The 27,651-nt window shown below is 45.1% G+C and overlaps 1 protein-coding gene across 3 annotated transcripts in view; it reads left to right on the forward strand.

The window, feature by feature from the left end:
• The window catches only part of CLSTN2 (calsyntenin 2), a 592,242-nt gene that overhangs the window by 492,808 nt on the left and 71,783 nt on the right, over positions 1 to 27,651 (forward strand). For all 3 annotated transcript variants that reach the window (XM_064491598.1, XM_010976786.3, XM_064491596.1), the window contains exons 7-8: positions 855 to 1,103; positions 8,869 to 8,990. In XM_064491598.1, the coding sequence (XP_064347668.1) occupies positions 855 to 1,103; positions 8,869 to 8,990 (371 nt within the window). The remainder of the gene's footprint in view (positions 1 to 854; positions 1,104 to 8,868; positions 8,991 to 27,651) is intronic.

A 27,651-nucleotide genomic window follows, 5' to 3' on the forward strand; every position in this document is an offset into this window, starting at 1 on the left:
AGTTATGGGGAACACGGAGTGAGCCCCGTTCACCGTGTGGCAAGCGCTGGTGCGGTCTCTCACTCGGGCCCCACAAAACTGGGGGAGGTAGACAGCAGAGAAGGGGCTGAGGAGTCGGAAAGGTGAAGTCACTGGTCACAGTCACACAGTCACAAGGCCAGCAAGTCAGGCTGCCTCCAGGCATCAAATTCAAGTTCTGCTGACTTCAGAACCCATGTTCTCAACCACTGTACACTTTGGCCTAAACAGATGGTTTGAAAAAAGTGTGGTGAGTGCAAAGTGACTCACACTCCTTCTCCTGGGATCCGGACCTAGAACTTTCCCCAACCACAGCCCTGATCACAGTGCATCCCCGCTGTCTGTCAGTTTGTTGGGTCTGAGCTCCCCCAGGTCAGGGACTGCACTGATTCATCTTTACCTCACCGGTGCCCAGCAGGGGTCTTGGCACCTGGCCGGTGCTCAGAAAATGGCTGACAGGTTAATGGATGGATGAGCACATGAATGAATCCATTGATCCAAATCAAACCCTGGCCCGCTTATCAAAGCCTCCAGGGTAATCTCATTTCTCTAAATCCCTCCAGCACTTTTTTCTTGCACCGTAGCTAATTGTACTGTCCTGCCCCATGCAGCTCTCTTGTCTATAAGTTACTGATGCCTCCCCAGGCCGATCATAAGCAACTTGGGCAATGATGGTATTTAATCCTCTTTTTCACAAGTCACCGAGCTCAGGGTTGAGCACCTAGTTCTGTGTTAAGTACACCTAGCAGTTCATTGTGACCCAGGAGCAGAAGACAGGTGAGGACAGCCACCCTGGAGGAATGACCCTTTGTTCTTTCTGTCCGCATCCCCCACAGGAGCCTCATCTGGCATCATCGACCTCTTGCCGTCCCCCAGCGCAGCCACCAACTGGACTGCAGGACTGCTGGTGGACAGCAGCGAGATGATCTTCAAATTTGACGGCAGGCAGGGCGCGAAGATCCCGGACGGGGTTGTGCCCAAGAACCTGACGGACCAGTTCACCATCACCATGTGGATGAAGCACGGCCCTAGCACTGGCGTGAGAGCGGAGAAGGAAACCATCCTCTGCAACTCGGATAAAACTGGTGAGTCTCGCATCCAGCCCTCCTGGCAGCTTCCCATTATGTCCCAGCAGGTTGGGCATGGCCACGGCCACTGAGGGCATGGGACAAAAGCAGGAGCTTGAGAGGAGCCCTGGGAAAATATTCTGGTCTCTGGTTTTCTGGCTTTTGATTTTCTGGGCTTGGGGAACAGCAGGACCAAGAGACAGGGGTAGAGGCTCAGACACAAAGAACGCAAAAGCTAGGATTGGTGATTTTCAGGCTGGATGCTTCAGAACCCCAGCCTCCCCAGAAGTACCTTGGGGCTGCTCTATGTGAGGTGGGGGCGGGGGAGGAGGCTTCATCCTTACTTCAAGTAAAGCCGCTCCGTCTTCACTGTATTTATATATAGATTTCCAAAAGTTTATTTTCGACAAAAAGTGTCCTGCTCATCTACCACAGTAGCCTGAAAATCACTGCCGTGTGTAGCAATGATAGCTAAGCTTTGCTAGGCATTTTCAGCATGCGAGCCTGTGTAAGGCAGGTCACGGTGCCAGCTGAAAATCGTCACTCACCATCTGCCTCTACGAGAATGAAGTCACGAGCCGTTCGCTGCAGTCACTGACTTTAACACACCCTGAAAGGAGCTCGGGGCGGAGATCAGGAATGAGGCCCTCTGTGCTCTGGGAAAACTGGCAGAACAGACCTTCACATAGTTAGATACTTTCAGAAGATTTTATGAGCCCAAATTCTTGCATTTTCTCGTGTCTAGAAAAGCACTAAAATCATTAACAGACATCTGCTCCTCGTGACTAGCAGCAACCTTCTGCCAAAATGTGTGCTTGACTGCATGTATCCCCGCCTTTACTAAAATCATATATATATATATACCTCCCCTCCTCTCTTTGGAGCAGTTCCTCAGAGCTGAGAAGCTTTCTCCCAAACTATAGTCCTCATTTTGCCCCCAATGAAACTCAACTCGCAGCTCTCATGTTGTGCATTTTTTTTAAAGTTGATAACAGCTTTGTGGTTAAAAGCACTCCCCCAACACACACACTTATTGGCTGTGTGACCTTGGGCAAGTTGGTTAACTTCTCTGGGCCTCACTTTCCTATATCAGACATTACAGAATTGCCTACCTCGTAGGGTTTTTATCAGGATCAAATGACTTAATGCAGGGATAGGGTTTTAGAACAGTACCTGGCACACAGGAAGTACAATATGCGTTAGTTCTTCCTATTTCAAACAATGCCTCACATCTCTACAGTTTTATCAAGGCATTGTTATTTCCTGTCTTAAGGATAAGGAAACATCCCTGAGAGCACAGATAAGTAACTAGTCCCAAGTTATCACCAGCAAGTACAAGATTGGAATGTAAGCTGAGATCCAGCTAACTCCAACCCTACACTCTGCCCACTACACCCCACAGGCAAACACACACACACACACACACACACACACACACACACACACACACAAATACTCTGACATCTTATGCAGATTTTTACAATTCTCTTAAATTATAATTCCACAATTTCCCATTTCAAATGCTACTCTTGTTAAACCTCCAAATAAATGATCACCACAGCAGATACTGCAGTGAGAAGACAGGATAGAAGAAAGGCTGACGGCTCAGCTCCGCTGCTGGACAGCCGAAGTTCGCATCTCCGCTTTGCCACTATTTAAGATGTGGCTTTGGAGGAATTGCTAATCTCACTGAGACTCAGTTTCCCCATATATAAAATGGGGGAAATACACATGAAATAATGTATGAAATCACTTAGCATCAGATATAAAACCAATGCTCCACTAATCTACCCGATGTTGTTATTATTATTATTCCTGGTTTTATTCCACATTATCCTCCTGTTTCAATCAATCTTTGAAATAAATGTTAATGTATTTTCCGGATGTAGAAACCGAGACAGAGGGAATTGCCTTGCTTTTCCTAGTCACACGGCAAGTCTATGTCAGAGCCAGGGCCAAGGATTGATTTCCTGGGTCCTTCATACAGGAAGGACCCTGCAGACCTCCCTGAGGTTTGGGACTGGGTTCAGAGCTCAGTCCAGGACCCCAGAAATCACTCTGTGGCTCCATCTTTGCAGTGCCTGGCGGGACGCTCCCATCGTGATCCAAGAGCCAGCATCAAGGAGACAAGGCTTAGCAGCAAACATACGAAAACGCAAAGCGGCCCCAGCTGGTGTTAGCGGTCACACACATGTAGTCCTTTCGGAAATGTATCAAATACCCCTGGGAGGCAGGTCAGACCAATATAAAGGTTCCGTCTTACAGAGGAGGAAATTAGAATGTGAAAGATTGACCGACTGGCCCAGGAAAACACAAGCGATTACCAAAGAAACAGGCCAGGTCCTCTAGCCCGCATTCCAGGCTTAGTCCTCTAGCTCGCATTCCAGGCTCGTGCTACTGGATCAGCGGCTTTGAACCCTGCTGTGCACTAGAACAACGTGGTGACCCTGTGAAAATACCCAGATGCCAGTGCCCCGCCCCAGCTCAGTAAGTCAGAGTCTGGGGGATTCTTTTGTGCAGTCACGGCTGAAAACTCCACCTTAGACGATGATGCCTCACTTCCATCAGAACAGCGCCCCCAACACCAACCTGGGCACCTGAAACAAGCAAGACCTGGCTCTGTTCCACTTTGGCCTCAGCATAAAGTAACACTTGCAAATCGGCTCAGCATTGGCACAAAAAAAGATGGGGAAGATTTTTCTCTAATTCCTCTGACTTAAAAAAAAATACCTATAAATATCTCCTTATCCTAAATAAAAAATTATCAGGAATAAGTTAAAGCTTAATTAGGGCTTTTATATATCAGAAACATTTTTTTCAAGTTATAAAAGCAACCCGTGTTTAAAGCAGGCAACCTAAAAAACACACAAAGAAATAAAAGAATACACACACCACCTAAAATCCTAATATTTGGAGATATTTTCTGATAACAGTTTGTGTATTTCACTACCGAATGAAATCTTATTTAAAAAAAAAAAGAAATCTTATTTTTATTTCCATGTGTATGTAGATTGTCCTTACAATTTTAATCTATTGTTTATGACACATGTGATACTATTGTTATGTTTCTCTTAAGTAACATTACATGTATCCAGATCATTTCTCTATGTGATAAAATACTCTTAAAAATATGAATTACGTGACCGTCTTTTGTCATGAGACTTTATTATCCTTTATTTAACTGGCTCACTTTTGTTAGGCATTTAGATTGTCTCCTTTTAAATGCAAATGAAACAATGCTGCAATAGGCAGTCTTGTAAACACCTAGTAGGCATTCTTGTATGGATATTTCTGATTATTTCCTGACCAGAAGCTGAGTTACTGCGTCAAAGAATATAAATGTTAGGAAGGCTGTTGATTGGCTATTACCAAATCGCCCTTGGTGAAGATTGCACTGGTTTTGGTCTTGTCCACTAAGTAAAACTTACCAATGCTGGCCTCTTATGAAGTAATTTATAAATAGTTGGATAACAGAATTGATTAGCCATCAAGGGCTAATTGTAGTTTTAAAAAAAAGTAAGAAAGAAAGCCACTATCACCACCACCACCACAAAAAACTGTCTCGGTGACTAACACTCTTTCATCAGTTTTTTTGTTTTTTGTTTTTTTTTCACGTGCCATTGTCTGGCAGCCCCAGGTGGGGCTAGGGGATAAGGATGCTCAGCTTTGCTCAGACGTTCAGGGACCCAAGATCCTTCCATCATTTGTCTCTGCCATTTTCAACCACAGAACAAAAGTTAGAATAGACACTTGAACACTGAAGGGTTTTATTAGCTAGACCAGAAAGCTCCATGCCTCACCCAGTCACACCTTTTTGGCCAGAATTTGATCACTAGTCCCCACCTAACCATGAGGGAAACAGTGATATGAGTTAAGCTGTGTGTCTAGGAGCAAAGGAAACAAGGTTAGGTGAACATAACCAACATAAACATAGCGATGGCTCTACCGCAAGGATGCTGCATGGGGCACTTGTGCCCCCTCCAAGCCCACCTTTGTTAGCCCTTATCTCTTCTTTCCTGGTGTGAGTGATGTTCCTTCCTGCCCACTCTCAGAAACTCCTCTCCCCACACACATCTGTTCCTCCTGTGGGATCCCCACTTCCTGGCACACAGCCCTCTTGCGATCTCTGAGTTTCATCTGAGAGCACTGAATGGTACGTACCACGTGCAGTGCTAGCTACTTTGATACAGTGATTTCCAAGAGAAAGGGGCCAGCCTGGTCCGGCAACCACCAAGTGATAAAGGCAGAGGTGCCAGCCTGGTCCCCCAGCCTGCTGGGAAAGGAGGGGGTGCTCCCACGTTTCCAGAGCTGCCCGGAAGACCACTCAGAGGGACTGAGGTTGTCTGAGGTAGAGAGGAGGTGGGAACCTCACTCCCAGCTGCCTGTGGGCTGAGCTGCAAACACTCTTAGATCCGCTCCAGACTGGTGCAGGAGAGCTCTGGGGAGGTCTGACTTATGTCCCAGGAGTTTAGGGTACGTGAAAGCTGGGCCTGACTCTTGCCCAGTGAGTCTGAAGCCAAGAGGCTGATGGGGGCTGCCTCAATGGTGGGGTGAGGGGAGGGGGCGGCAGGGGGAAGGGGTGCCCTACTACAGTTTGGCAGAACACAGTTGTTTCCATTCTTATTCCTGTGAATCAAATGGGTGTTCAGAAATGGTCAAGGTTAGAACCAAGAGGGCTGCATGCCAGGAAGGGGGGACCTGGCAGGAGAAGCAGATGTAGGGGAAGAGAAATTACTGAGAAAGCAGGAGCTGAAGGGAAACGTGAAATGCCGACTAGTAAAAAAATCATTCACACGATGTGTGGAGGGGCAAGAGCCAACCACGTGGGACTGGAGCTGGCACATGTCCCAGCCATCCTGAAAGGGACTGTGTCACTTATCAGATCAATTCCTATGTAAAGATTATAACAGATCCTTTTTTACTGAGGGTGCGGGGGTTGAGGGTGGTAAGGGGAGGAGGAAAGGGCTGAAAATATATTTTACAAGGGCCCAGACCCATTTCTGTGGCCATGAGTGGTCTCTGCAGAGCCTCTCCAAAAGTCAGCCAATGCACTCATGAAGGAGCCTGTACATAGACACCACTGTGGCAGAGGACATTTGACATTCCTGGGAAAATGACAAACTCTAATGGCTCTTTTCTTCTTATCTGCCTTCCTCTGCCTCTGACCATGACTGGAGCTGGGAGGAGGTTGGGGGGTGAGACTGAGGAACGAAAGGAGTAAAGAACAAACCTTCCTCATCCTTTCTCCACCAGTGGCCACCAAGCCATGGGTCAAGGCTGAGTGGAGAAGAGGGGAGATCTTTTAACTGATAAGACACTAGTATTTAATTTGGGGAGAACCCTTCCAGACTAGTTTAATATCTGCAAGTGACTGGAAGACTTTAGAATCTGCCTGAGACTTGGGCTAAGAGAGAGAGGGGAGCTGCCAGGGACAACACTGAAGGACAGGAAAAGAAGCGGAGCTGATTCCTGAGCGTATCGTGTCACCAGCCCAATGAAGAACCAGTTACTCTGGTGTGGGTGATGACCACAGGCATCCAGCTAACAGAAGACAGGGGAGGGAGGCCAGAAGATGCTCAAGATGTCTCATGAGGTCTGTCTTCTCATTCTATTTTTTTTTTTTTTGGTAGGGGGAGGTATTAAGGTGTATTCATTGATTTATTCTTAGAAGAGGTACTGGGGATTGAACCCAGGACCTCATGCATGCTAAGCATGCCCTCTACAACTTGAGCTATACCCTCCCCCCTTGTCCTTTCATTCTTCCTCTGCCTCCTCACCACAACTTCTCCTGACTCCAAAGGAAACTAAAAGGGAGAAGTCTTCTCTCTATATCTTCCTGACAGTTATCAACAGAAACTATAGGGAATCAATTAGGCAATAGTGAGGGAGACTGGAAATATTTAGCAAAACCTCCATAACCAGACCCGGGTGTTTCATCAATGCAAAGGCTGAGTGGTCACCTGAACATTGGCCTTGGCCAACCCTGCCATACTTGGCAACTGACCACTCTCCTTCCTTCCATCTTTTCCTTGCATCTTGAAGAACATGATGCTTTTGTGAAAACAGCATCTGACACTACTTAGTTATGTTGTCATGGTCACGAGGCAGTGTAATAGTCCTTATAATAACTAACAGTCGTTGAGCATCTGCTCTGGGCAGATGCTTTACACACATTTCCTCATTGTATCAATTAAGATGCTTTCAGTTACAAGGAACAGGAAATACAGATCAAACTGATATCAGATGATTAGAACAAAAATAATAAAGGGAATGTGGGGTTCTTATAACTAAAAATGTCCAGAGCTATGACAGCTCCAGGTAAAGAGTGATCAAGGTCTTAGAGCCTTTTCTCTACAATTTTTCAGATCTGCCACCATATATATATATTATATCAGTTTCATGTTAGTAAATATGACTGCAGCGGCTCCCAGTTATATACTACAGCTTCTAGAGAGAGGGGGGAGTCTCTTCTATTTGCTTCCTGCTGAAATAGAGTTCTTCCCCAGAACCATTCAGAAAAGCTCCAGAGTCATCGGCCTGAACTGAGTCACTTTCTTGGCAGAAGGCCCAAGGCCAGAATGGCCTGCACTCCTGGGCTCGGGCCTGGGTCCCAAACCAGTCACTGTGGCAGGAGGGTTTACGTGAGCCTATTTGGCCGAAGCCAATCAGAGCCCGTGCCTCGAAGTGGGATTGGTGTTGATCCCTCCCACTCACGAGCAAGGTTTGTGCAAAACATACAAGACTTAGTCACAATATCCCATTCTCATGAGATATTAGGATAATCCAGCATCCTCGTCATGATGCAGTTCAGGAAGCTGAGAGGCGAAATAACTTTCCCAGCATCATCCAGAGATACAGCGCTCAGCATCCAAGTCTGTCTGGATCTAGGGCCCATGCTTTTTCTGCTGTACCTGGTCACCGGCTCATTCACCCAATATTTATGGAACATGTGCTTCGTGTTAGATTTCGCTGTGTGCTACTGTGTATTCAACGTGACTTCTCTGGGTACTGGTCAACTAGCTGCTCCTCCCCTCCCAGTGGCTGCTGTCTTGTGCTTACAGGACATCATGATTGGGACCTATGAGATTTTCTAAGTAGGAAAGGCAATTTTTGTTTCTTTGGTTTGGGTTTTTTTTTTTTTTTAATAAGGGGAGAAAAAGTCCCCATCTGTTGTCTGTGTATGGGGAAAGAGGTATTTATTCCTTACTTTGGAAAGTCAGGGAGCTATATCCAATGCTGAAAAAAATCAATTTGTCCCCTCCTCCCAGCAACTAAAAGTAAGGCAGCTCCCCTCAGCTGAACACAGATTAGGTAAAGAAGGAAATGTGCTTTGTGGTTATCACTGTCAAGCCTGATGAAATAAAAGTCCAGAACTCTGGGAGAAGCCAACTATGTTACAGGACCTAAAGTGGCTGATGTGATTGTCAGAGAGGCCCCTTGACCCTCCCAGAAGCATATGCACGCGCACACACACGCACACACACGCACACACAAAGAGCCTGCGAACCAGGGCCTGATGCAGTATCTAAGTTAGGTTGGTATTTAAAGCCCAGATGGCTTCTCAGCAGAAGTTTTTCTTTGAACTTTCTTGAATCATCCTCTTCCATTTCAGAGAGCTCCACCATGAGTGTTCTAGAACATTCATTAGATCCAGTTGTAAAAGAGGAAACTAGAATGCCTGTTTGGCCTTTGAGGTGCACAACATGATGGAGTGGGAAGTCTCTTCTGGTGGAGACTGGCAAAGGGATTCTGCCTCCCTTCAAATTTTCTCTCTGCTTTTCAGAAATGAACCGGCATCACTATGCCCTGTACGTGCACAACTGCCGCCTCGTCTTTCTCTTGCGCAAGGATTTCGACCAGGCTGACACCTTCCGCCCTGCGGAGTTCCACTGGAAGCTGGACCAGGTAGGAACCCTACCGCGCGCCTGCCGCCGCTCACCTCCGTGCAGTGATGGGGGTGTGGTGCAGTGATGGGCGTGTGGTCCAGTGGTCATGGCAGTGGGTGGGCACCTCAAGGTTCTGGTCACTTACTGGTTTAGGGGAAAATCAGCTCAGGGAGACACACAGCATCTTAAAGTCAGGATGGACACTGCCTCCTTAAAGCCCAGTAGAAGGTGGGGAGGGCCATGCTTCCCTGCTGGGATGATACCCCCATCAGTGGACCTGCCAGCCTGCATGCATTTGGTCGACTTGCTCCGCGTGGAGCTGCTGGGAAAACGACCCTCTTGATCCCCTGCTCCAGTTTATGATCTTTATGTCATAAATGCTCCGTGTCTTCTCTCTGAGGCCCTACTATCTCCTTTGGGTGACAGTGCAGCCTCTCTTTTGGTGACACAGATTGAGAACAGGGGCCCGAGGACTTTGAAGTCAACAGTGACCCAGTGCCCTGTGAGCAGTGCCTGCTCTTTTCCGAAGTGGGAAAATCTATGACTCACTCCAGAGCATCATGGCTTGTGATCACAAGGGCCACTGTGTCGCACTTGTCAATGACAGATGAAGTGTCTAGTCTGAATCAAAAGCTTTGAAGTGTCTGTTTCGAGAGCTGTGCTGCGCTGAGATTGTGGGGAGGTGGCACTTCTCTGGGTGGCTGTGCCACTGAAGAAGCATCAGTGCAGCAAGCCAAGGGTTGGCCCCTGCTTAGATTTGAGGAGGGCTGCGCCAATTTTGTTCAGTGGTTTTACGTTTTCTAAAGGGAGAGCAGCAGCAGGCAGAGAAGAGAGTTGGAGAACGGGTCCTGCTTAATGAAGCAGATGAAGCGATGCTCATTCTACTGCTTGGGGCCCCAGCATCTCTTTTTGTTTTCTTTCTACCCAATCCATATTCTGAGAGCTTCTAGGACCCTCAGTCTTCTTTTCTCTCTCCAAGAGCCCCTGTGTGTGCTACCTGCCTCACCTCATCTAGAGCTGAATATTTCACAATCTTTTCCCTTCTCTCTGCCCATTACCTGTGTCTACCCCACCATCCCCCTTTACCACTTAAGCCCCCAGGCCCCCAGTAGGGTTGATCTCAGCATGTGTTACTGGAAGCTTGCCAGAACGAACTCATTTCCGCTGAGTTGAGAATGATTGCTACCCTCTTTCCTCCATGCAGAAGAATAGACATGTGCTCTTTAAAAGAGAGATTCATTAACCTCAGGGAATGTCTCAATGGTGGAACATCAGGCAATGTGACAAGGTCAAGGAAGCCAGGCTGATGGGAAAGGTGTTTGAGGAAGCCTAGGGGCAACTGCCTAGTCCGTTCCCAGTAAATCTGACCCTCATGGACCCTGGGGTTTGGGAAACGTGGCATCCAGATCAATATATGTTCCTCTGAATTAGGAATTCTGGGTCTTGCAGAAATTATGTTATCTTGACATTGTTTCTTTGATTTCCCAGCAATCTTTCAGCTACCTTTTAAAGTGCCATATGGCTTAGATGGGATGTTTTAAAATATATAACATGAATTGAGGTAAATTAAAATAAATTCCAGAGTGTGTGGGTTTTTAATAAAAACATTGCGACACTGGCTGAGATCCTTATAGATGCCCTGCAGCATTTTCTAAGATGGGATTGAGAAGCAGTGATGCAGGCAAATGAAGTCACAGGGTTTGGAATGTAAAAGAGGGGAAGAAGGAATTCTGGTTCTGCAGATAAAGATACAGTGAATCTATGGCTTCTGAAATCTGTTCCCAACGTGGTGAATTTAAGGAGGGACTGAGAGTCACTGAGTGCCTTCCAAACTACTCTGGTCTCATTTACTACCATTCCTGGATGCCTGCTCTGTGCCAGGCAGTCTGTGTGAGTGGGCTCACCCTCCCCTCAGCCCCAGTCCTGCCTGGTGGATGATATGAAGCCGGAGACCACAGCCCAGTAACTTACACACGATCACACAGCAAATCATGCCTAGGACCTGCCTTTTCCATTATGCTATGCTGCATCTTTGGCGAGCGTGCTAATGAAAATTTGAAATGGTTTCATCTTTAAATTGAAAAATTTTAATTTAGAGATCAGAATTATGCAACAAGCAAAATGTTTATGGTCTTCATAAATGAAACTTTATGAAATTGTCACATCTTCACTTTGTTTAAGCCCTGTCTTCCTTGTCTTAGCTTGGTTTGCCATAACCAAGTGGCTTAAACAAGAGACATTTATTTCCCACAGTTCTAGAGGCTGGGAATCCAAGATCAGGGTGCTGGCCAATTCCAGCCCCCAGTGAGGGCCCTGTTCCTGGCTGTAGACATTGACCTTCTCACTGTGTCCTCACGTGATGGAGAGAGCAAGCTTGGGTGCCTTTTTCTCTTCTTATAAGGCACAAGCCCTATTGGGTTAGGGCCTCACCCTTAGGACCTCATTTAACCTTCATTACCTCCTAGAGGCCCTGTCTCCAAATAGAGCCTTGTTGGGGTTAGGGCTTCAACATGAGCGTTTTGTGGGGACATAATTCAGTCTATAGCATTCCTCTACTAAAGGAATTAAGTTTTAAAAATTGTAAAGGCTGCCTGTTGATGATCAGAAGCGCCAGCTCACTTGGACAGTTGCCCTCCTTCTGGAAGGAGCCACAGGGGCTAGGATGTAGGAAACCTCCACCACATTCATGCTAGCAATCCAGTGGTATATATAGGGCAGCCCAGATTCCTCTGTCCCCTATTCAGCTTCCTGTGTAGACAGAAACTTAACCAGAAGTTTCTCGGGTATAAATCACTTAATCCCCAAACTGGGGATACCTGATAAAGCCTCCTCCTTCAGGAAACCATCCTGGATCACTCCCTGAGTAGTCTGCCTCTCCCCTGTGCTCCCCACACTCCATGCAGAGTCCATCCCAGTACTTACTGTACCCTGGTTACCCATTTGTCCTGCCTTCCTGCTCACTTTGTGCTGAGGTCCTGGAGGGCAGGACTGGGTCCTACTTTCTCCAACTCCTCAATGCACATGACAGTCCTGGGCACACAGTTGGTACCCAGTAAATGTTTGCATGACAATGAACGGGTGCTGAGATCAAAAGAAAGGAGAGATGAAGTGAGCAAGGGAAAAAAAGGAAGAAGAGAAGAAAAATCAGAGATCTTTTAAGACCTCCTGGTGATTAATTGATCTTTTGATTCATTTTTAGGGAGCATTTTAAAATTCTAAAATTTTGTCATTTTTTTACTCTCTGGATCTCAAACGTTCAGCTTTGATCTTCTTGTATTATAGCAAAGATCTTGCTGAATTTACCACCAGTACCTTTGTAACTATTACAAAACTTTCTGGCCTTGGCCAGAAAGGGCTCAAGCCAGTCTAATGTACGGTGTGTATTAAAATTCCTGGCCCACTTCAGGGATTCCAGAAGCATAATACATATTCTGTATGCATACTGCCTGATGGAACCTCATTTATCCTGACCACAACTTGAACCTCATTTATCCTGATCACAAACTATGTGCAAAGCTCTGTGCTGGGTACCAGGGATCAGCAGCTAAGATAAAACCTCTGCTCTCTGGGCGTATCTGCAATCATGGGACAGACAAACACATAGTCAGACAATCCTATGTGATATGTGTTGGGGCAGAAGGTGGGGGGTCGGGTGGAGGCAGTGGGAGCCCATTCCAGGGCCACCTGCCATAGGCCGAAGGGTAAGGGCCTGGGAAAGCCTCTGGGAGGGGATGAGAGGGCCCGGAGGTGTGGAGCCAGGCAGCCAAGCAGGCAGAGAACGGGCAGGAGGGCCATCTTCAAGGGACTGTCAGCTTTCCGTGTGTCAGGGCACAAGATGGGGTGGAAAGGGAAGACTTCGACAGTGTTACTGAGCATGGACTTGGGTCCACTCACCCACGTGCAGTAAGGCCAGTCTACTGACACCTGGTTGTGGTGAAAGAAAGTGCAGCGTTTATTGCAGGGCACCAAACAGGAGAATGGGCAGTTCATGCTCAAAAGACCTGAACCCCTGGAAGGCTTTCAGGGAAAGGTTTTTAAAGGCAGGGGGAGGGGTCTTTAGGATGCGTGATCAGCTTGTGCACAATTTTCAGATTGGTTTGCCTCAAGGTGAAATTTCAAGTATCACCAATCTTCTGGTTTCAACCAGTCTGGGGTCTGCATGCTTTTGGTCAGCAGTTTTCATCTGGGGGATCTGACTCCTGTAAAAGCAACTTAGGAATGTGTGTCAGACTTTTATCTAGGTCTTTCAGGAAACTGGGAGTTCGGTGACTATGCTCTGTGGCTGGTTCAGAGTCTCAATTGTTTTCAGTTTCCCAGGCCAATCGCTAGTCTTTGTTTCTACATCTTCACCTTCCCTGATCATTCACTCTTTAAAAAAAAAAATTTTTAATTCAAGTATTGTCAGTTACAGTGTGTCAATTTCTGGTGAACAGCGCAATGTCCCAGTCATACATATACATATACATGTATATATTCGTTTTCATATTCTTTTTTATTAAAGGTTACTATAAGATATTGAATATAGTTCCCTGTGCTATACAGAAGCAATTTGGTTTTTATCTATTTTTATACATAGTGGCTGGCATTTGCAAATCTCAAGCTCCCAAATTTATCCTTTCCCACCCCTTTTCCCCAGTAACCATAAGATTGTTTACTATGTCTGCAAGTCTATTTCTGTTTTGTAGATGAGTTCATAGTATCCTTTTTATCTTTCTTTTTTTTTTTTTTTTTTAGATTCCACATATATGGTATTATCATATGGTATTTTTCTTTCTCTTTCTGGTTTACTCCTAATCATTCACTCTTGAGCCAGCTTTTTTGAGACTCAGGAGGCGAAGGAGACTAAAGTGAAAGTCTTCTGCTTCCAAAGACAGGGACTCAGGAGCTTGTATATGGTTTTAGCAGGTGTTAGGACCCCAGTGTAGAGGAGCAGGTAGGAATTAAATACCAGGAAGCTTTTTACAGCATGTTATTGAGTTGGTAATTTATTCCCAGAAGAATGGGCCACAATCAAAGCGTTTTGTTACACAATAGAAGACTGAGAATTTTAGTGATATAAATGTAAGGAATGCTAGTATGATGTTCATAAAATGCATCATTTAAGCAAATGGGACCAGGCTGCTTAGATGGGGCCAGTAGCAGGGACTGAGAGTGAATCAGGGTCTCCCCCTTCCTCTCTGCACAGCCAGCAGATCTAGCACCTGACAGATATGGCTTGCATGCAGAGAAACTAGGGCCTGACAGGCGGGATGGCACCACATCGCACTTCAGGTGTGTGCCCCGGGGGTGTGACGGTTGTCACAGAGGAGCTGCGTGCCTCCAAAGCCCCACCCCTCTGCCCCACACCTCAGAAGGCCTTTGCCAGGGCACACGGTCTGCCGGGTAAATCCATTTCCAAAATCCATTTCCGGGCAACCCCAAGAAATGCCCCGGCAATCCAGTGCACCTCTTGAAAAGGGATCGTAACAGTGAGGAGATTGTTGTTTTAATGAGGTATTTACTTATGATCTGCTAATGCAAATCCCTCAAGCCTGCGGTTAAGTCATGTGCAAACCCAGACAGGAGCGGAGGAGAAGGCCCAGCTGCCAGCTCACACAGGAAAGGTTTATTAATTGGCAGCCCCTCCCGACTTTAATATTATCTGGATATGGTTGACTCAGCATCACGAATTCTAATGATCTTCCCTTTGGACTTGCTGGTGCTGGGAGGGGGACCCGCTGATGTTTTCTAGCATGTTCACGGATTGGAAGACACAGCTGATGTGACAGCCTTAAAGGACCGGCAAGAGGACAGGCACCCCAAGCTCTGACAAGGGAAAGAAGGCGTCTCTGAAAAATCTCCAGGAGCATAGGGAGCGGAAGTGAGATCCAGCCTGCTGACCAGTGCCTTTTCTGAGCCAGAACCTGTAACTTCTCACCAGGGCAAGAGAAGAAAGACACAAACGACCCTGCCCCAGGAGCCCCAGGAGCCCATGGCCCCCTAGTTTGGGGGCCCTGGGGAGCATTCTCCTGCGAGAGTCTCAAACTCTAATAATTATGGACGGGAGAAGCAGCCGAAGTGAGTGCGGCTGCCTGGCTGGGTGAGGCGGATTCTCGTTCAGACTCAGCACCACGCCACCCCAGGCCACCCTGAATCCAGACCTGATGCTGCACTTCCAAGTGTTCAGAAGTGGGAAATCGGGTTTTTATAGGAGATCTTCCACTTTTTAAGATTTTCTCATTTAAAAACATACATCATCAGACCAAACAAATGTTCTGTTCTTTATACTCTGGTCGCTGATAAAAAACAAAAACAAAACAAAACAAAACAAAACAAAGAAAACCCCACTATCATGGGGACACAGGAAAGCCACACCATAACAAGACCGTGTGAGAAGTGTGGCTCTTCTTCAGTGAGGCCCTCTTGTCCTTTCTAAGCCCTTCCTGTCCCAGCCCCCTGCTCCCCACCCCGTGAAGGATGCTGGATGCCCAGTGGCAAGGGAGCAGGGAGCAGGTCTGGTCCGCGGTGGCCCCTCACCACACCCAGAGGGAAGGACGGGCACGAGTGGAGCAGGGGCCCTTCCCCGGGTGGTCTTCCTTCCCCCCACAGAAAGGAGAGAGTAAGTCACAGGCCCACGCTCCCCCAGAAGCAAATGGCAGAGCCAGGATTTGAGCCAAATACTCACATTTGTCAGGCCAACGCTTTTGCCCATTAAGTCCCTTCTACTTGCACAGAATCCTCAAGCTCCTGGAAGAGGCTAAATCCTTTATTCCTGATGAGGAAAGCGTGTTAGAATGATGGAAATCAGCTTACCCGGATCTGCTCTTCCAGCCACACCGGGAGTCAGATGGGTTCTTTCAATCACTGTTATAGCCAAGCGCCGAGGAGTTAATTGGAGAATGGTCAGTCCAGTCCAGACCAGTCCTCTTAGTGAGCAAAATAATTAGGCATTGTCAGTACTCTAATTCCGCAGTTCAAGACTAACTCTTGGATGTGCTGGCCGTGTTTCTCCTAACACAGTGATGCCACCCCGCTCACCGTGCTGCCCTGTACACCGGCCTTCAGCGAGACCTGCCTTCCTTTAGGAACATGTGTCCCACACAGAGGGGTGGCAGAATCTCAGGAACCTCTTTTGCCTCTCCTTTACGCAGAATCCCAAATGACTTTTTCTAAGATGCCAACTTGCAGAGTTTTTCTGAATGGAAAATGGATGTGGGGAGAGTCAGAAATACAGTGACTCTCACTTCTGCATTTCTCTGTAATATGTAAGGGCCCCTGACAAGCCCCTACTTCTCTCAGAGTCCCTCTCCCTGCCTCTTCCGTGTCCAAGAGCTTCTAGACATTTGGAGAGAGGTGGCTTCTGTGGCTTCATGGTGTTGGCAGAGCAGGGTCTTCAGACCAACCTAGGACACCCTCAGTCCTCTCAGGTCGGGACTAGGCAGTGATTGGATTTCTTGCTCTCTGGAAATGTGACTGCTGCCATGGTCAGCCCCATGGTCAGTCTGTTGTCTTGAGAGAATGCACCAGCATACCAAAACCCACCACTTCACCCATTGCCTGAGCCGTGTTCCCTCCACCTCAAAGCTCCATCCCTGACAGCCTTTCATCCTGTCCCATCTCTGCTGACTGGTGACCTCCACACCCCAACACCTCACCTGGGTTCCTCAGGGTCCCCAGCCAGCCATCTGTGGTAGACAGACCAATGAACTCCAAAGATGTCCACCTCCGAATCCCTGAAATCTGTGCCTATGTCACCTTACATGGCAAAGGGTCTTGACAGATGTGATTAAATTAAAGATCCTAATCTGGGGAGATTACCCTGGGTTATCCAGGTGGATCCAGTGTAACTACAAGGGTCCTTATCGGAGGGAGGCAGGAGGGTTAGGGTCAGAGAAGATGTGACAGGAAGCAGAGGTCAGAGTGATATGGGGCCACCAGTCAAAGAATGGCAGCCTGGGGGCCTCTATGAGCTGGAAACAAAGAGGAAGAAACAGCTTGCCCATTCCAGTCTTCACAAGGAAGGCAGCCCGGCCGACACGTTGACTGCAGCCCAGCAAGACTCATTTCAGATTTTTGACCTCCAAACCTGTAAGATAAGAAATCTGTGTTGTTTTATGCCACAAAGTTGGAGATTATTTCTTACAGCAGCAATAGGAAATACAGACATCATTCATGAGCCTTGGGGAGGCCTGGAGCTGCCTCAGGCTGCCTCCTCCCTACATGGTTCTGAGGTGACCCTGGGCCAAGATTTCCAGAATGGATCAGAGACTCTTTTGTACCCCAGCATGGGGAACCTCTGCTTCAATCTCTACACAGCCGCTTCCCAAGGAGATGTGGCCCTAGGAGGGAGGGCGCAAGAGGCACTAATTCTGGCACCTCCCATCACTGCCTGCTCTGCTTTTCACCAAGACTCCCTCCTCACAAGCCTCTGGTCTAGGATCCCAGGGGGCAGATTTAGCCTTTCCCTCTTCCCTAAGACATATTCTTTTTCCAGCCGAAGGTGGTGCGAGCCCCATCACCAGCCATGGTAAGTGGAAAAGATCGCTCTCTGCCTTTAGGGAAGAAACACTGAATCCTTTATGCTTGGTTCTGAAAATGCTAACACCAACTTAGAAAATCCTCTTTCTCTTGACAGAGCCTCACCTGGAAGCTTCAAAATTGACCAAGTGGATATGCGAATGAGATTCTCTAGATAATACCTGTCCTTCCCCTGAAGCACAGAAGCTGCTTCACTGGAAGGTCTCCCCTCGAGTTCACACCTCACTGGGCTCTCAGCTTTCTGCCCCAGGGCTTGCTTCTAGGCAAGAGGAGTCTGCTGGCTCCAGGGAGCACAGTCCAGGAGCAGCAGCCTGACTGCCCTGGGAGCGCCCCTCACCCAGAGGGCACGGGAGCAGCCAATGGGCATGGAGGTGGGGAGCATTTCTGGGCAGCTCCCCCTTGTACTCCTCTCAGGAGTCCTGGGGGAAGCCAGCCCCCTCCACACCCCCTCCCCGCCCCACACGCCCCTGCCGCAGCCATGACGTTGACAACCTCCCCCTTGTACTGATTCGTTCTCCTTCCCTGACTCTCACTCCCACTTCCTCTTTCCTCCTCCCTGGAACCAGCACACAATGAACCCTCTGTTCTGATTTGCCCCAAGAGCACAGGCAGAGTTTTTGATCTACAGTGTGCAGTTAGCAAACAGCCACTGCTACTATTATTGAGAAGAAAGGGCCTCCTGTAGAGTTCCAGGGGCAGGCCCATGACTAAAAGGGGGAAACTGCCAAGAGACAAAAGTGCAGAGAGTAAAGGGAAGAAAGAGAGGTTTAGCGAGGTACAGATGAGTGCTGCTGGCTGTGAGTGCGGCTGATCACATACCTAACCAGCAGTAAGACCCCACGACGGTGTCGTGCTAGTTTCATGCGTGACGCACAGCGATTCGGTTATACATATACATGTATTCTTTTCCATATTCTTTTTCATTATAGGTTATGACAAGCTATTGAATATAAAAACTAACACAACACTGTAAATTAATTATACTTCAATAAAAAAATATATCCCATGACAAATAGATAATTCCATTTGTGTCATACTGGGGGCATAGTTTCCACAAACCCACTGAGGGTTTCCCGAGCCTTGCTTATCAATACGTCCTGAGACATTTGCTTGAAGAGCTGGCTTCTCAAGTCTCTGTTGGACTTCCATTATTACTCAAAGGATCTTCCTTACTTTTTCTTCTGAAAAGCCTGTGCTAAGGGAGAATCCAGACTCCTGGTGAAGAGAGAGCTGCAGGAATATCATTCTCTGTTGCAATTTCACTGGCTTCTCCCGCTCTCTCATTCTGACTTGAAAGAGAAGGCTCTGCCACTGGTAGATTTAAACAAATCAAAGATGCTGATTGTTCTAACCTTTCTCCCTGTGCTGGCAGCCCTGGCTCCTCTCTGTTTTCTTTTTCCCAAATGAGCATCTGCTAAGTAATTCCTTTTGCTCCCGTGAAATCATTATTTGTGTCTTAGCCTGTACATCTGCCCAGAGGCAACACATGCACTTTTTTTTTTCCAGTAGGCATCCTGTAATACATATTTAAAACCAGTGTCTCTCATTTTACTGTTAAAAAGAAGAAAACAATGTCAACACAATTATAAATACTTAGTAAATCGAATCACTGTTTCACTAATAAGATGCTCAAGTCTTGAGGTGGTCCCAGTGGAAGCAGCTTTAACTCGGTCACCACACTGGCTGTGCCTTGCTCCTGTCTTTCTAGACTGCTTTGGGGATTTGAGTGCCAATGGGAGGGGAAGGAGACTCCTCCTTGGCATCAAACCCAAGTGTCTGCATTTGTTACGTGAAATATATTTTTTCTCTCTGTCACTTTCACAGTGTAGAAAGACAAGAAATTGGCAAAATTGAAGCCTAATATAAAATCACACATTCTAATGCTAACCCCCTCATTTAGGAGACACGAGGCAGAGACACTGATCACTGTGAATTCCCTGTATAGTGAGGAGAATTGAACTGAACATTATTTCCATTCTTACTTTGTGCCAGACACTTTCTTTTAATTCTAACAAAAGTCTTGCAGTTCAGGCATAACAACCAGGTTAAGGATGACAAATAGGAGGCAGATTGGGGTGCTTACTACATCTTGTCTAGTAAATGGAAGGACCTTGAATATGACCTCAAAGCACATACACACCTAAAGAGTGAAAAGTGCTGTTATTGACTTGGGAGAATTTACCTTAGTGAATACACGAGGTGACAAGAGTGGATCAATATCCTTGCTGATACCCGAATGTTTAGAACAGGACATGGATGTCCAGTGAGAAACAGATTCCAAGCTCAGCTTATCAGGAGTCATGTTTTAGCGTCTTTTGAAATAAGCATCAGCCTGTTCCTGAGGTGCAGTGGCGAGAGGGCTGTTCATCCCCTAAAACAAGAGAAGTCAGTGGAGCTGATTTCCTGCGGAAGACCACTTCGCTGAGGACATCTTGCAAAGCAGTAACCCTAGAGGCCCTGGGCAGTGAGATTAATTTGCCTTATCTTCCCGCCTTCCTCCCATTCTCCTATGAGTCATCTGTTTCCATCCTTAATGTGTAAACATGCAAATATTGCTGCACTTTCTGCTCATTAGTTTAGCTAAAGAAAGTGCCCTTTAATTATGCTTTTAAGTAATGAACCTCCTCCATCACCTTGACAATTAATGCATATTTAGAAGGAAGCAAGACCTCATTATGAGACAGCAACTGCATCCCTTGGTTACTTAGAAGATGGTAGCTTTCTTGAAACAATGGAAATTGGAATCAAAAGGTAAACAAATAAGCCTTGTGATTGCATTAACTTCTTGTAGCCTTAGGTGCAAGAAAAGCAAACAGTCAATAACATTATATGTGAGGAAAAGAAGGAAAACTACTATTTTTTGGAGGTTATTGTGTGCCAATCCCTAAATTCATTGATTTGCATACATTAAGTCTAAATTGCACAGTTACTTTTGAAGTTATTTCTTCACTCCATTTTATAGATACTGAAATTGAGGCTGTGACAGATTAAGTAATTTGCCTAAGGTGTTGGATCAAGTCCACCATTCTCCAAAGCTTCATGTTCTTTTCCATTATGTGTTTATCTTGTTGAGAAGTATTTACATAGCTTGGCAGAATGGGATATCTGCCAAGTTTTCACCATATTTCTCCATCCGTTGATCTCAGCAGACACTCATAGGAATAATTTTCTTCCATACAATTCTGAGGCACAGGCTGATTCGACAACACTTTGTATGCCCCTATCTGGCTTTTAAGAATAAAAGAGAATGTGTCATGAGCAGTCAAATTATTTCCACTAACTGACTGGCCGATTACCTGTTCATCTTTCAAGACCTTCTTTCAAGACTCAAGGCTCACATCCTTGAAAAAGACTTTCCTGTTATTCCTTCTCCCATAGAGAATTGACCTTAACTCCATGTGGGCTCCAGAATTTTATCACATCATTTTCCACACTTTATTACACTTATTTGTTTGTTGGTTCATTTTTTTCCACTACACTGGGATCTCATGTCTTATTCATCTCTTTAATCTTTAACACAGTGTCTAACACAAATATGTATCCAAAAAGTTCTTCTTAAATTTTAAAAATGAGTCCTTACCTGAATGTCATATTCTGATCTTCTTCACTGTGATTCCCAAACACTGGTCCATAGACCTACAAGTAGCATCTGGCTATGTAAGTATCATCTGGGGAACATTGGAAAAAAGCTTCCAAAATAAAACAAAACAAATCCAAGATGTTCTTTAATAGGTGAATGGATAAATAATCTATTGTGTATCCATACTTGGAATGCTGTTCAGCAACGCAAAGGAATAACCTGTTGATTTACACAACATGGATGAATTTCAAGAACATTAGGCTAAAAACTAGATGACAAAGACTACATATTCCATGACTTTATTTACATGAACTGTCCACAAAAGGCAATTTTGAGACAGAAAACAGATCAGTAGTTTCCTAGGGCTAAGGTCAGAGTAGGAGTCAACTGTAAATGAGCACAGCCATACTGGGGTGATGGAAGTGTTCTAAAACCAGATTGTGATATTGTTTCACAAGTCTATAAATTTATTAAAAAATTATTGATTTGTACACTTATAATGAGTGACTTTTATGACATATAAAATAAACTTCACAGATAAAGCTATTCAATAAAGATATTAAAAATAAGAATTGAAAAAAAAGGTAAAGAAAAATGTAAAAAAAATGAAGGGAAGAAAGAAAGAAAGAAGGAACAAAGAAAGCAAGCCATAGTTCTTTGAGTCTCAGGTGTTATAGGATGAAGTTCATCAATGCTGGAGTTCCTGGAAGTTTAATACCAGAAAGAGGGGGATATACAGGTAAAGATCTCAAACTCTAACTATAAACTTCCCTGAAATCCTTGGCTGACCACTAAACTGTGTACACATGGAGGAGAATTTGGAAAACCAGTGAAAAGCAATAGCAAGAAAGATGAAAAAGTGAATCAGAGATTTTTAACTACTGTCTTCTGCAAATGAAACAAAGTTTGGAATTCCTCCAAGTTAGAAGGACTAAGTAAAGACCTAGAGTTTTCCAATGAAATATCAGAAGAGACACATATTAAAAATAAAGATTATATGTCAGGATTAAGGGACTTGTCCATGATTAAGAGTAAACCCAAACAGAAATACCCTTATGTAGTATAAAACCAAACTTTACAGGTACAAGGTAATTTAATTATCTTGAAGTTAAATAGTAATGATACCTTTGTAATTAATCCAGTAATTTAATAAAAATCAACAATCTCAGAGTAAGAACAGAATCCAGAGTTCCTTCTATGTACAATCTACAGTTCTCAGTATGAAATATAAATTACTAGACATGCGAGGAAACAGGAAAATGTGGCCTAAGGTCCAGAGTAAAATCATTCAAGAGAAACAGACTCTGAGATGACAGACATAATGGAATTTGCAGAAAGTAATTTTAAAGCAGTTATTTTAAGTGTTTTAAAGCTTTAAGGTAAATATTGTCACAGTGAGTGAACAGATAGGGAATACTAGCAAAGAAATGTAAAATCTAACATGGAAAGTGAAAGGGTGGATTTAGCAGCAGGTTGGAGATAGAAGAAGAGAGAGTCAATGAAGAGGAAGAGAGATCAAAAGCAATTGTACAATGTGAAAAACAAAGAGGAGAGGAGAAGAATTTCTTAAAATCAGAACCAGAGAGGGAGGAGGGAGAGAGGAGGAGAAAGGTCTCAAAAGGACCAAAGGACAAGAGTAAGTGAATGGACCATAAAAGAATTAATTAAAAAGAAGTTCAAAAAATTTTCAAAATGTGGTGCAGAACAGTATTTTAAAGTTTGATTAAGATAAGAAAGCTCCAAACTGGATAAATACAAAGAAAATCACACCTAATCACATTGTCCTCAACCTACTGAAAGTGAAAAACGAAGAGAAAAATTTGACAGCATACAGAGAAAAAGAAAAGGAAAATTTCATACGAGAGAACAACAGTATGGATTGCAGCAGATATTTTACTGGTAATGAAGGAGCCCCAAAGACAATGGGATGACAAAGCAGGTTTTCAGGATAGAAAGGAAATGGTACTAGATGGAAAAACATCTATGGGAAGGAAAAAAGAGAACTAGAAATGGCAAATATGGCAGTAAATATAAAAGACCACCTTTCCTTCCTTCTTAATTTCTTTAAATGACCATGGCTTTTAGTGCAACAATTACAGCAGTGTGTTGTGGGCTTACTATGCACATGGATGTAAAATACATAAACACAATGGAACAAATGGTGAGGGAGGTGAATGGAGTTATACTGTTGCATGGTTCTCAAAAGTGTTGTAATGTTAGCTCTAAGTGTACTTTGATAAGCTAAAGCTGCATATGAAGGAAGGCCTACTTTAAAGTGGATACCATGAGATTAAAGGGAGGCTCACAAAAAAATACAAGCTTGGGATGTTATGGATTTCTTGAAGCAGACAAACAAATGGACAAAGGTGGTGACAATGGAAAAGAATAGTTGATGGTGCATGGGTCACAACAGGAATGGAGAAATTGAACCTGGGATTTTTAGACCGTGCTTAAGGAGGGTGCTCAGGAGGTGGTATGAATGATGAAGGGGGGCCCAATCTGATCTCCCAACCCTGAATTGGAATTGAGCACAATATTTAAAAAAATATGTTGTTTGCTTACCATGATACATGGTTGTAGAGGGCCTAGAGAGAAAATTCTGAGGTTTTCAGAAAGTACAGAAGAAAACCAGCAGGAGTAATTTTAAGGGATTTGGAAAATGACCTAGGAGTGTGGGGATACAGAGCAAGGTGGACTTGGCTGCTCTCGCGGCTACAAGCACGGGTGTCAGCCTTGTCTCTGTGTGTATCAGCCATAGGTTTTTCTCCTGTATTTTGATGCTTTGAGGTTCTGGGGCCTTGTGGACTCAGGGAGGAATTGCCTCTCCCAAAGTTAGTTCATTCCTAGAGCTACTAAATGACTTGCCTGCCAGCACAGCTTTTCTATGAAAGCCAACCAATCCTGAGTCCATACCCCAACCTGTGTCCCTTGATTGGACTCCTGCAGATCAGGACACTATCCACCTGCTCTAAAAAGTATTCCAGGGCCGATACTGGACAACTAGGAACCACCCTTATAGCCCAGAGCCCACTGAGCATACTCTAGCCACCCAATATTAAACTTGTTCGGATTGCTATCCTTGCTTCTCTCATTTCTTCCTGCAAAAGCCACAAAGAAGCCTCTCACCTGCAGTTCCTCTCACCCTCTCTGCCTCCTGACCATCCCTGGTGCTCCGTGTGTGGCCCTGCAGGGTACGCCATGCCTCCCGTTTCTAGGGATCATGGTATAAAAACTTCTTCCTTCGTGTGTGTACCTTACCATACCTGATTAAAACAAACTCGGGTGCATTTTACAGCTGTGTATCTGAGACCCATCAGAGCCTAGAGGCCTGGGTGTGTCTTCTGATAATCAGCATCCATAGGATCGAATAAGTGTCCTTTTTTCTTTTTTTAAGCAGAAACGTCACTCTTCGTTCAAATTGTCTCTGCTGGTCATGCAAGTGAGTAAAGTGCAGAGGTCTGAAAAAGTCACGATTTTAGCCACAAGTGAGAGGTTAAATCGGAAATTATAAGTGGTATTTATGAACTGGGGTGTCCACAAAGATCTCAGAAACGATCCCTCTTTTGCATCCGGAGTCTCCCAAAGGTCCTTGGCGTTACTTTGAGTCCTCATCTCTCCCTTCCAGGTCTTGTGGCCATTTTGCCATCAAGAGCCACACCAGCTTCCAAGAACAGACTGGCGGAGGCTCTGCAGTCAATTTCCTTACAATCTTCCAGGCTAATTCAAGGTGCAGACATATTTGGCCTTCCCTCCTCTTTATCAGGAGGGATAAATTATTCCTCCTAACACTGTCCTGACTCCATTGCCCAAGATGAAGACAGGACAGTGCTAGAGCCATTCCTGTGCTTGACCCCATGGGTTCATTGCCTTCTTCTCTTTGGTGAGTAAGTGGTAACTTTCCATGTGCTCGTGGGAAAGAGAACTCTTTCCTCTCCCAATAGCAAAATCTAATATCTGCCTTTGTGATATTACATGAAATGTTAGATTGCACCCTTTGTCCTTCTATTTAGGTTGCCCTGGAAACAGAGCTCAGTTTCAGCTTTGTAATGTGGTCTGCTTCTATTAAAAGGGTCACATACCCTTCCATCAAGCACAACAAAGATTTCATTCCCATCACAAATATAAGGGGGCAATGAGGCTTTAGCTCTGTGGGCACAAAGCAAAGAGAAACCCTTAGACCTGTTATCTAGACTCAAACCAAACATGAGCCCATAATTGGCATATACATGTGAACTGAGACTTAAATAAGTTGAAGAAGTATCTGATATCATCCACTTTTTTTACATCTGTAAACATATGAATAAAATGAGCCTCACAAACCAAGAGTAAAATATACCTTCAGGCTTATCCCAGAATATTCAAAATATCCCTCTGCATATCTAGCAAAAAAAAACATGTCACATTGGGAACCAAAAAGAAAATAAGGAAAGAAAAGATTCTTTCACAGGCAGAGTGCAAAGCCAGGCTGTGTCTACACTCGGCCCCGTGAAGTCAGGCATTTATTCACTCTCTGAATTATAGCAAATCTCAACTGAGATTAAAGTTTCAAATGAACAAATGCATTTTGGGGGAAAATATCCATGGAGGAGCAGTGAAAGGCATGCAGACTTTGGAGTCTGTCAGACTTGAGTGTGTGGTTGAGCTCTGCCTTTATTAGCTGTGTGACCTTGGTGAGTCACTTCACTTCTCTGAGCCTCAGTTCTGTGAAATGAGGATAACTGTAAGCACCTCACGGGTGGTCGTGAGGATTAAATGGTATAATGACTGTAAAGGAAGGTTGGTGAGGAGAATGGCAGCACAACACTTGACCCACGGAAGTGTGGTGTAGGGCCAGCACCTCACCATAGACATATGGTTAAATAAGTCGGTAGACAGATGATAGATAGATGGTAAACTGTAGGTAGAATAAGTGCTCTCTACTTCTAAGTTCATTTAACACATATTTTTTTTCAGCAGTTACTCCCTATCAGGCAGTGATCTGGTGATCAGAACTTTGGGGGGTCTCTGCTCTCATTATCCAGATTGTGAACTTAGTATTATCATTTGCATTAGGAGAAACTAGGTTTTCTTGAAGAAATAGCTAATTCCAAGTTTGAGGTGGAAAATGAGCGAGATGAGCCTGAATCTGGTTGCCTATTGGCAGGAAATGCTGGGACAGAGCAACATTTTGAACTGCGTGTGGGTGTGCAATTAACAAAATCCAGACTGGGAAATTCCACAGGTCAAATGTCCCACGTTCTTCAGCAGATAAACTGTGGGAAAAGAAAGCAATGGAGGAGAAATCTATAGATTAAAAAGGACTTTAAAGAGTAACAGATTAGGTTCTTTATGGGAAAAACTAAAATGCAGTGTCTAGGGATACAGATTTGAGTGATAAAACTGTAGAAGTGAAGACTGTAAAAGTCAGGGCATTGGATCCTCTCGGGAGGAGGAAAGGGGTTGTGACTGTGGTGGGACCCAGGATGGGCTCCTGGGAGCTGTAAAGTTCTTTCTCAGCCTAGTCAGTGGCTGGAAGGAAATTCAGTCTAGAATTAAGCTCTAAGCTTGTTTTGTATGCCTTTCAGCATCTTGTTTTATGGTAGAATAAAAAAAGCAACTTTAAAAGGAAGCAGCATGTGTTGAGGGAAGGCTGCTGTGTGCGGGGTACATTGCCAGGTGCTGCAGCAGTGAGTGAAGTTCTATCCTGGTCCTGAAGGAGCTTAGAGTTGAGTATTGTCCCATTACTCAGATGGGAGGTAACTGAGGCTTAGACAGGAAATAGAACAACTTGCCCTCATCAACTGGCTAGTAAATAGAAGAGCTGAGAACTGAACCAAACCTACACTCTTTCGCCAGGAAAGTCGTGTATCTAGGTTCCCTGACGGATACGACTGGTATGTCTATGGCAGTGGGCTGGGCAGGCCAGGAGTTGAAGGGGTTGGCAACAGAAAAGCACAAATGATAAACGTTAAAATTTTTACCAAGTAAAACAGCATGGTAATACAGCTTTCTGTTTTAATAAGAACACAAGCAGAGTGAGGGGACGTCACGTGAATGCTGCAGGGCAGGTGTGCGTCTGCCTGCAGCCACTTGCTCGGGTGGCAGATGAGGCTTGACCTTCCCAGGGCGCCTGAAAGAGGAAGACCAGTTGTGTGTGCGTTTCACTTGGAGAAGATGCATGGCCTCAGAGGGCAGAAGGAAGCACACAGAAGTGAGAGCGTGGTGTTTGAGCAGAAAACCTCAGGTTCACATCTCACTGTGGCCATCCTTTAGCAGTGGGAACTTAGGAATATTACTTAAGCCCTCCACACTCCCATGTCCTCATTTGAAAAATGGGTTAATGAGCATTAGATATCTGCATAGAGCCCCTGATTCATGCCAGATGATAATAAATGATATTGTTTTATCATTGTCCTTATTTTTACTTTGCTTTGCCCATACTAGAGATCAGAGGCTTGGCTTAACCAGTTTGAAAGCACCCTGGAGGATTCTGGAATTCCAGTCTTTATGAAAACAAGAGACTGTGCCCTCTCATGGACTTGGCTGTGAATGGTAGCTTGGCTTTGTGGATAAGTGTTTAGATTTTGGAACTTGACTTCCTGGG

Source organism: Camelus dromedarius, chromosome 2 (assembly GCF_036321535.1).
Source record: "Camelus dromedarius isolate mCamDro1 chromosome 2, mCamDro1.pat, whole genome shotgun sequence".
Lineage (NCBI taxonomy): Eukaryota > Metazoa > Chordata > Mammalia > Artiodactyla > Camelidae > Camelus > Camelus dromedarius.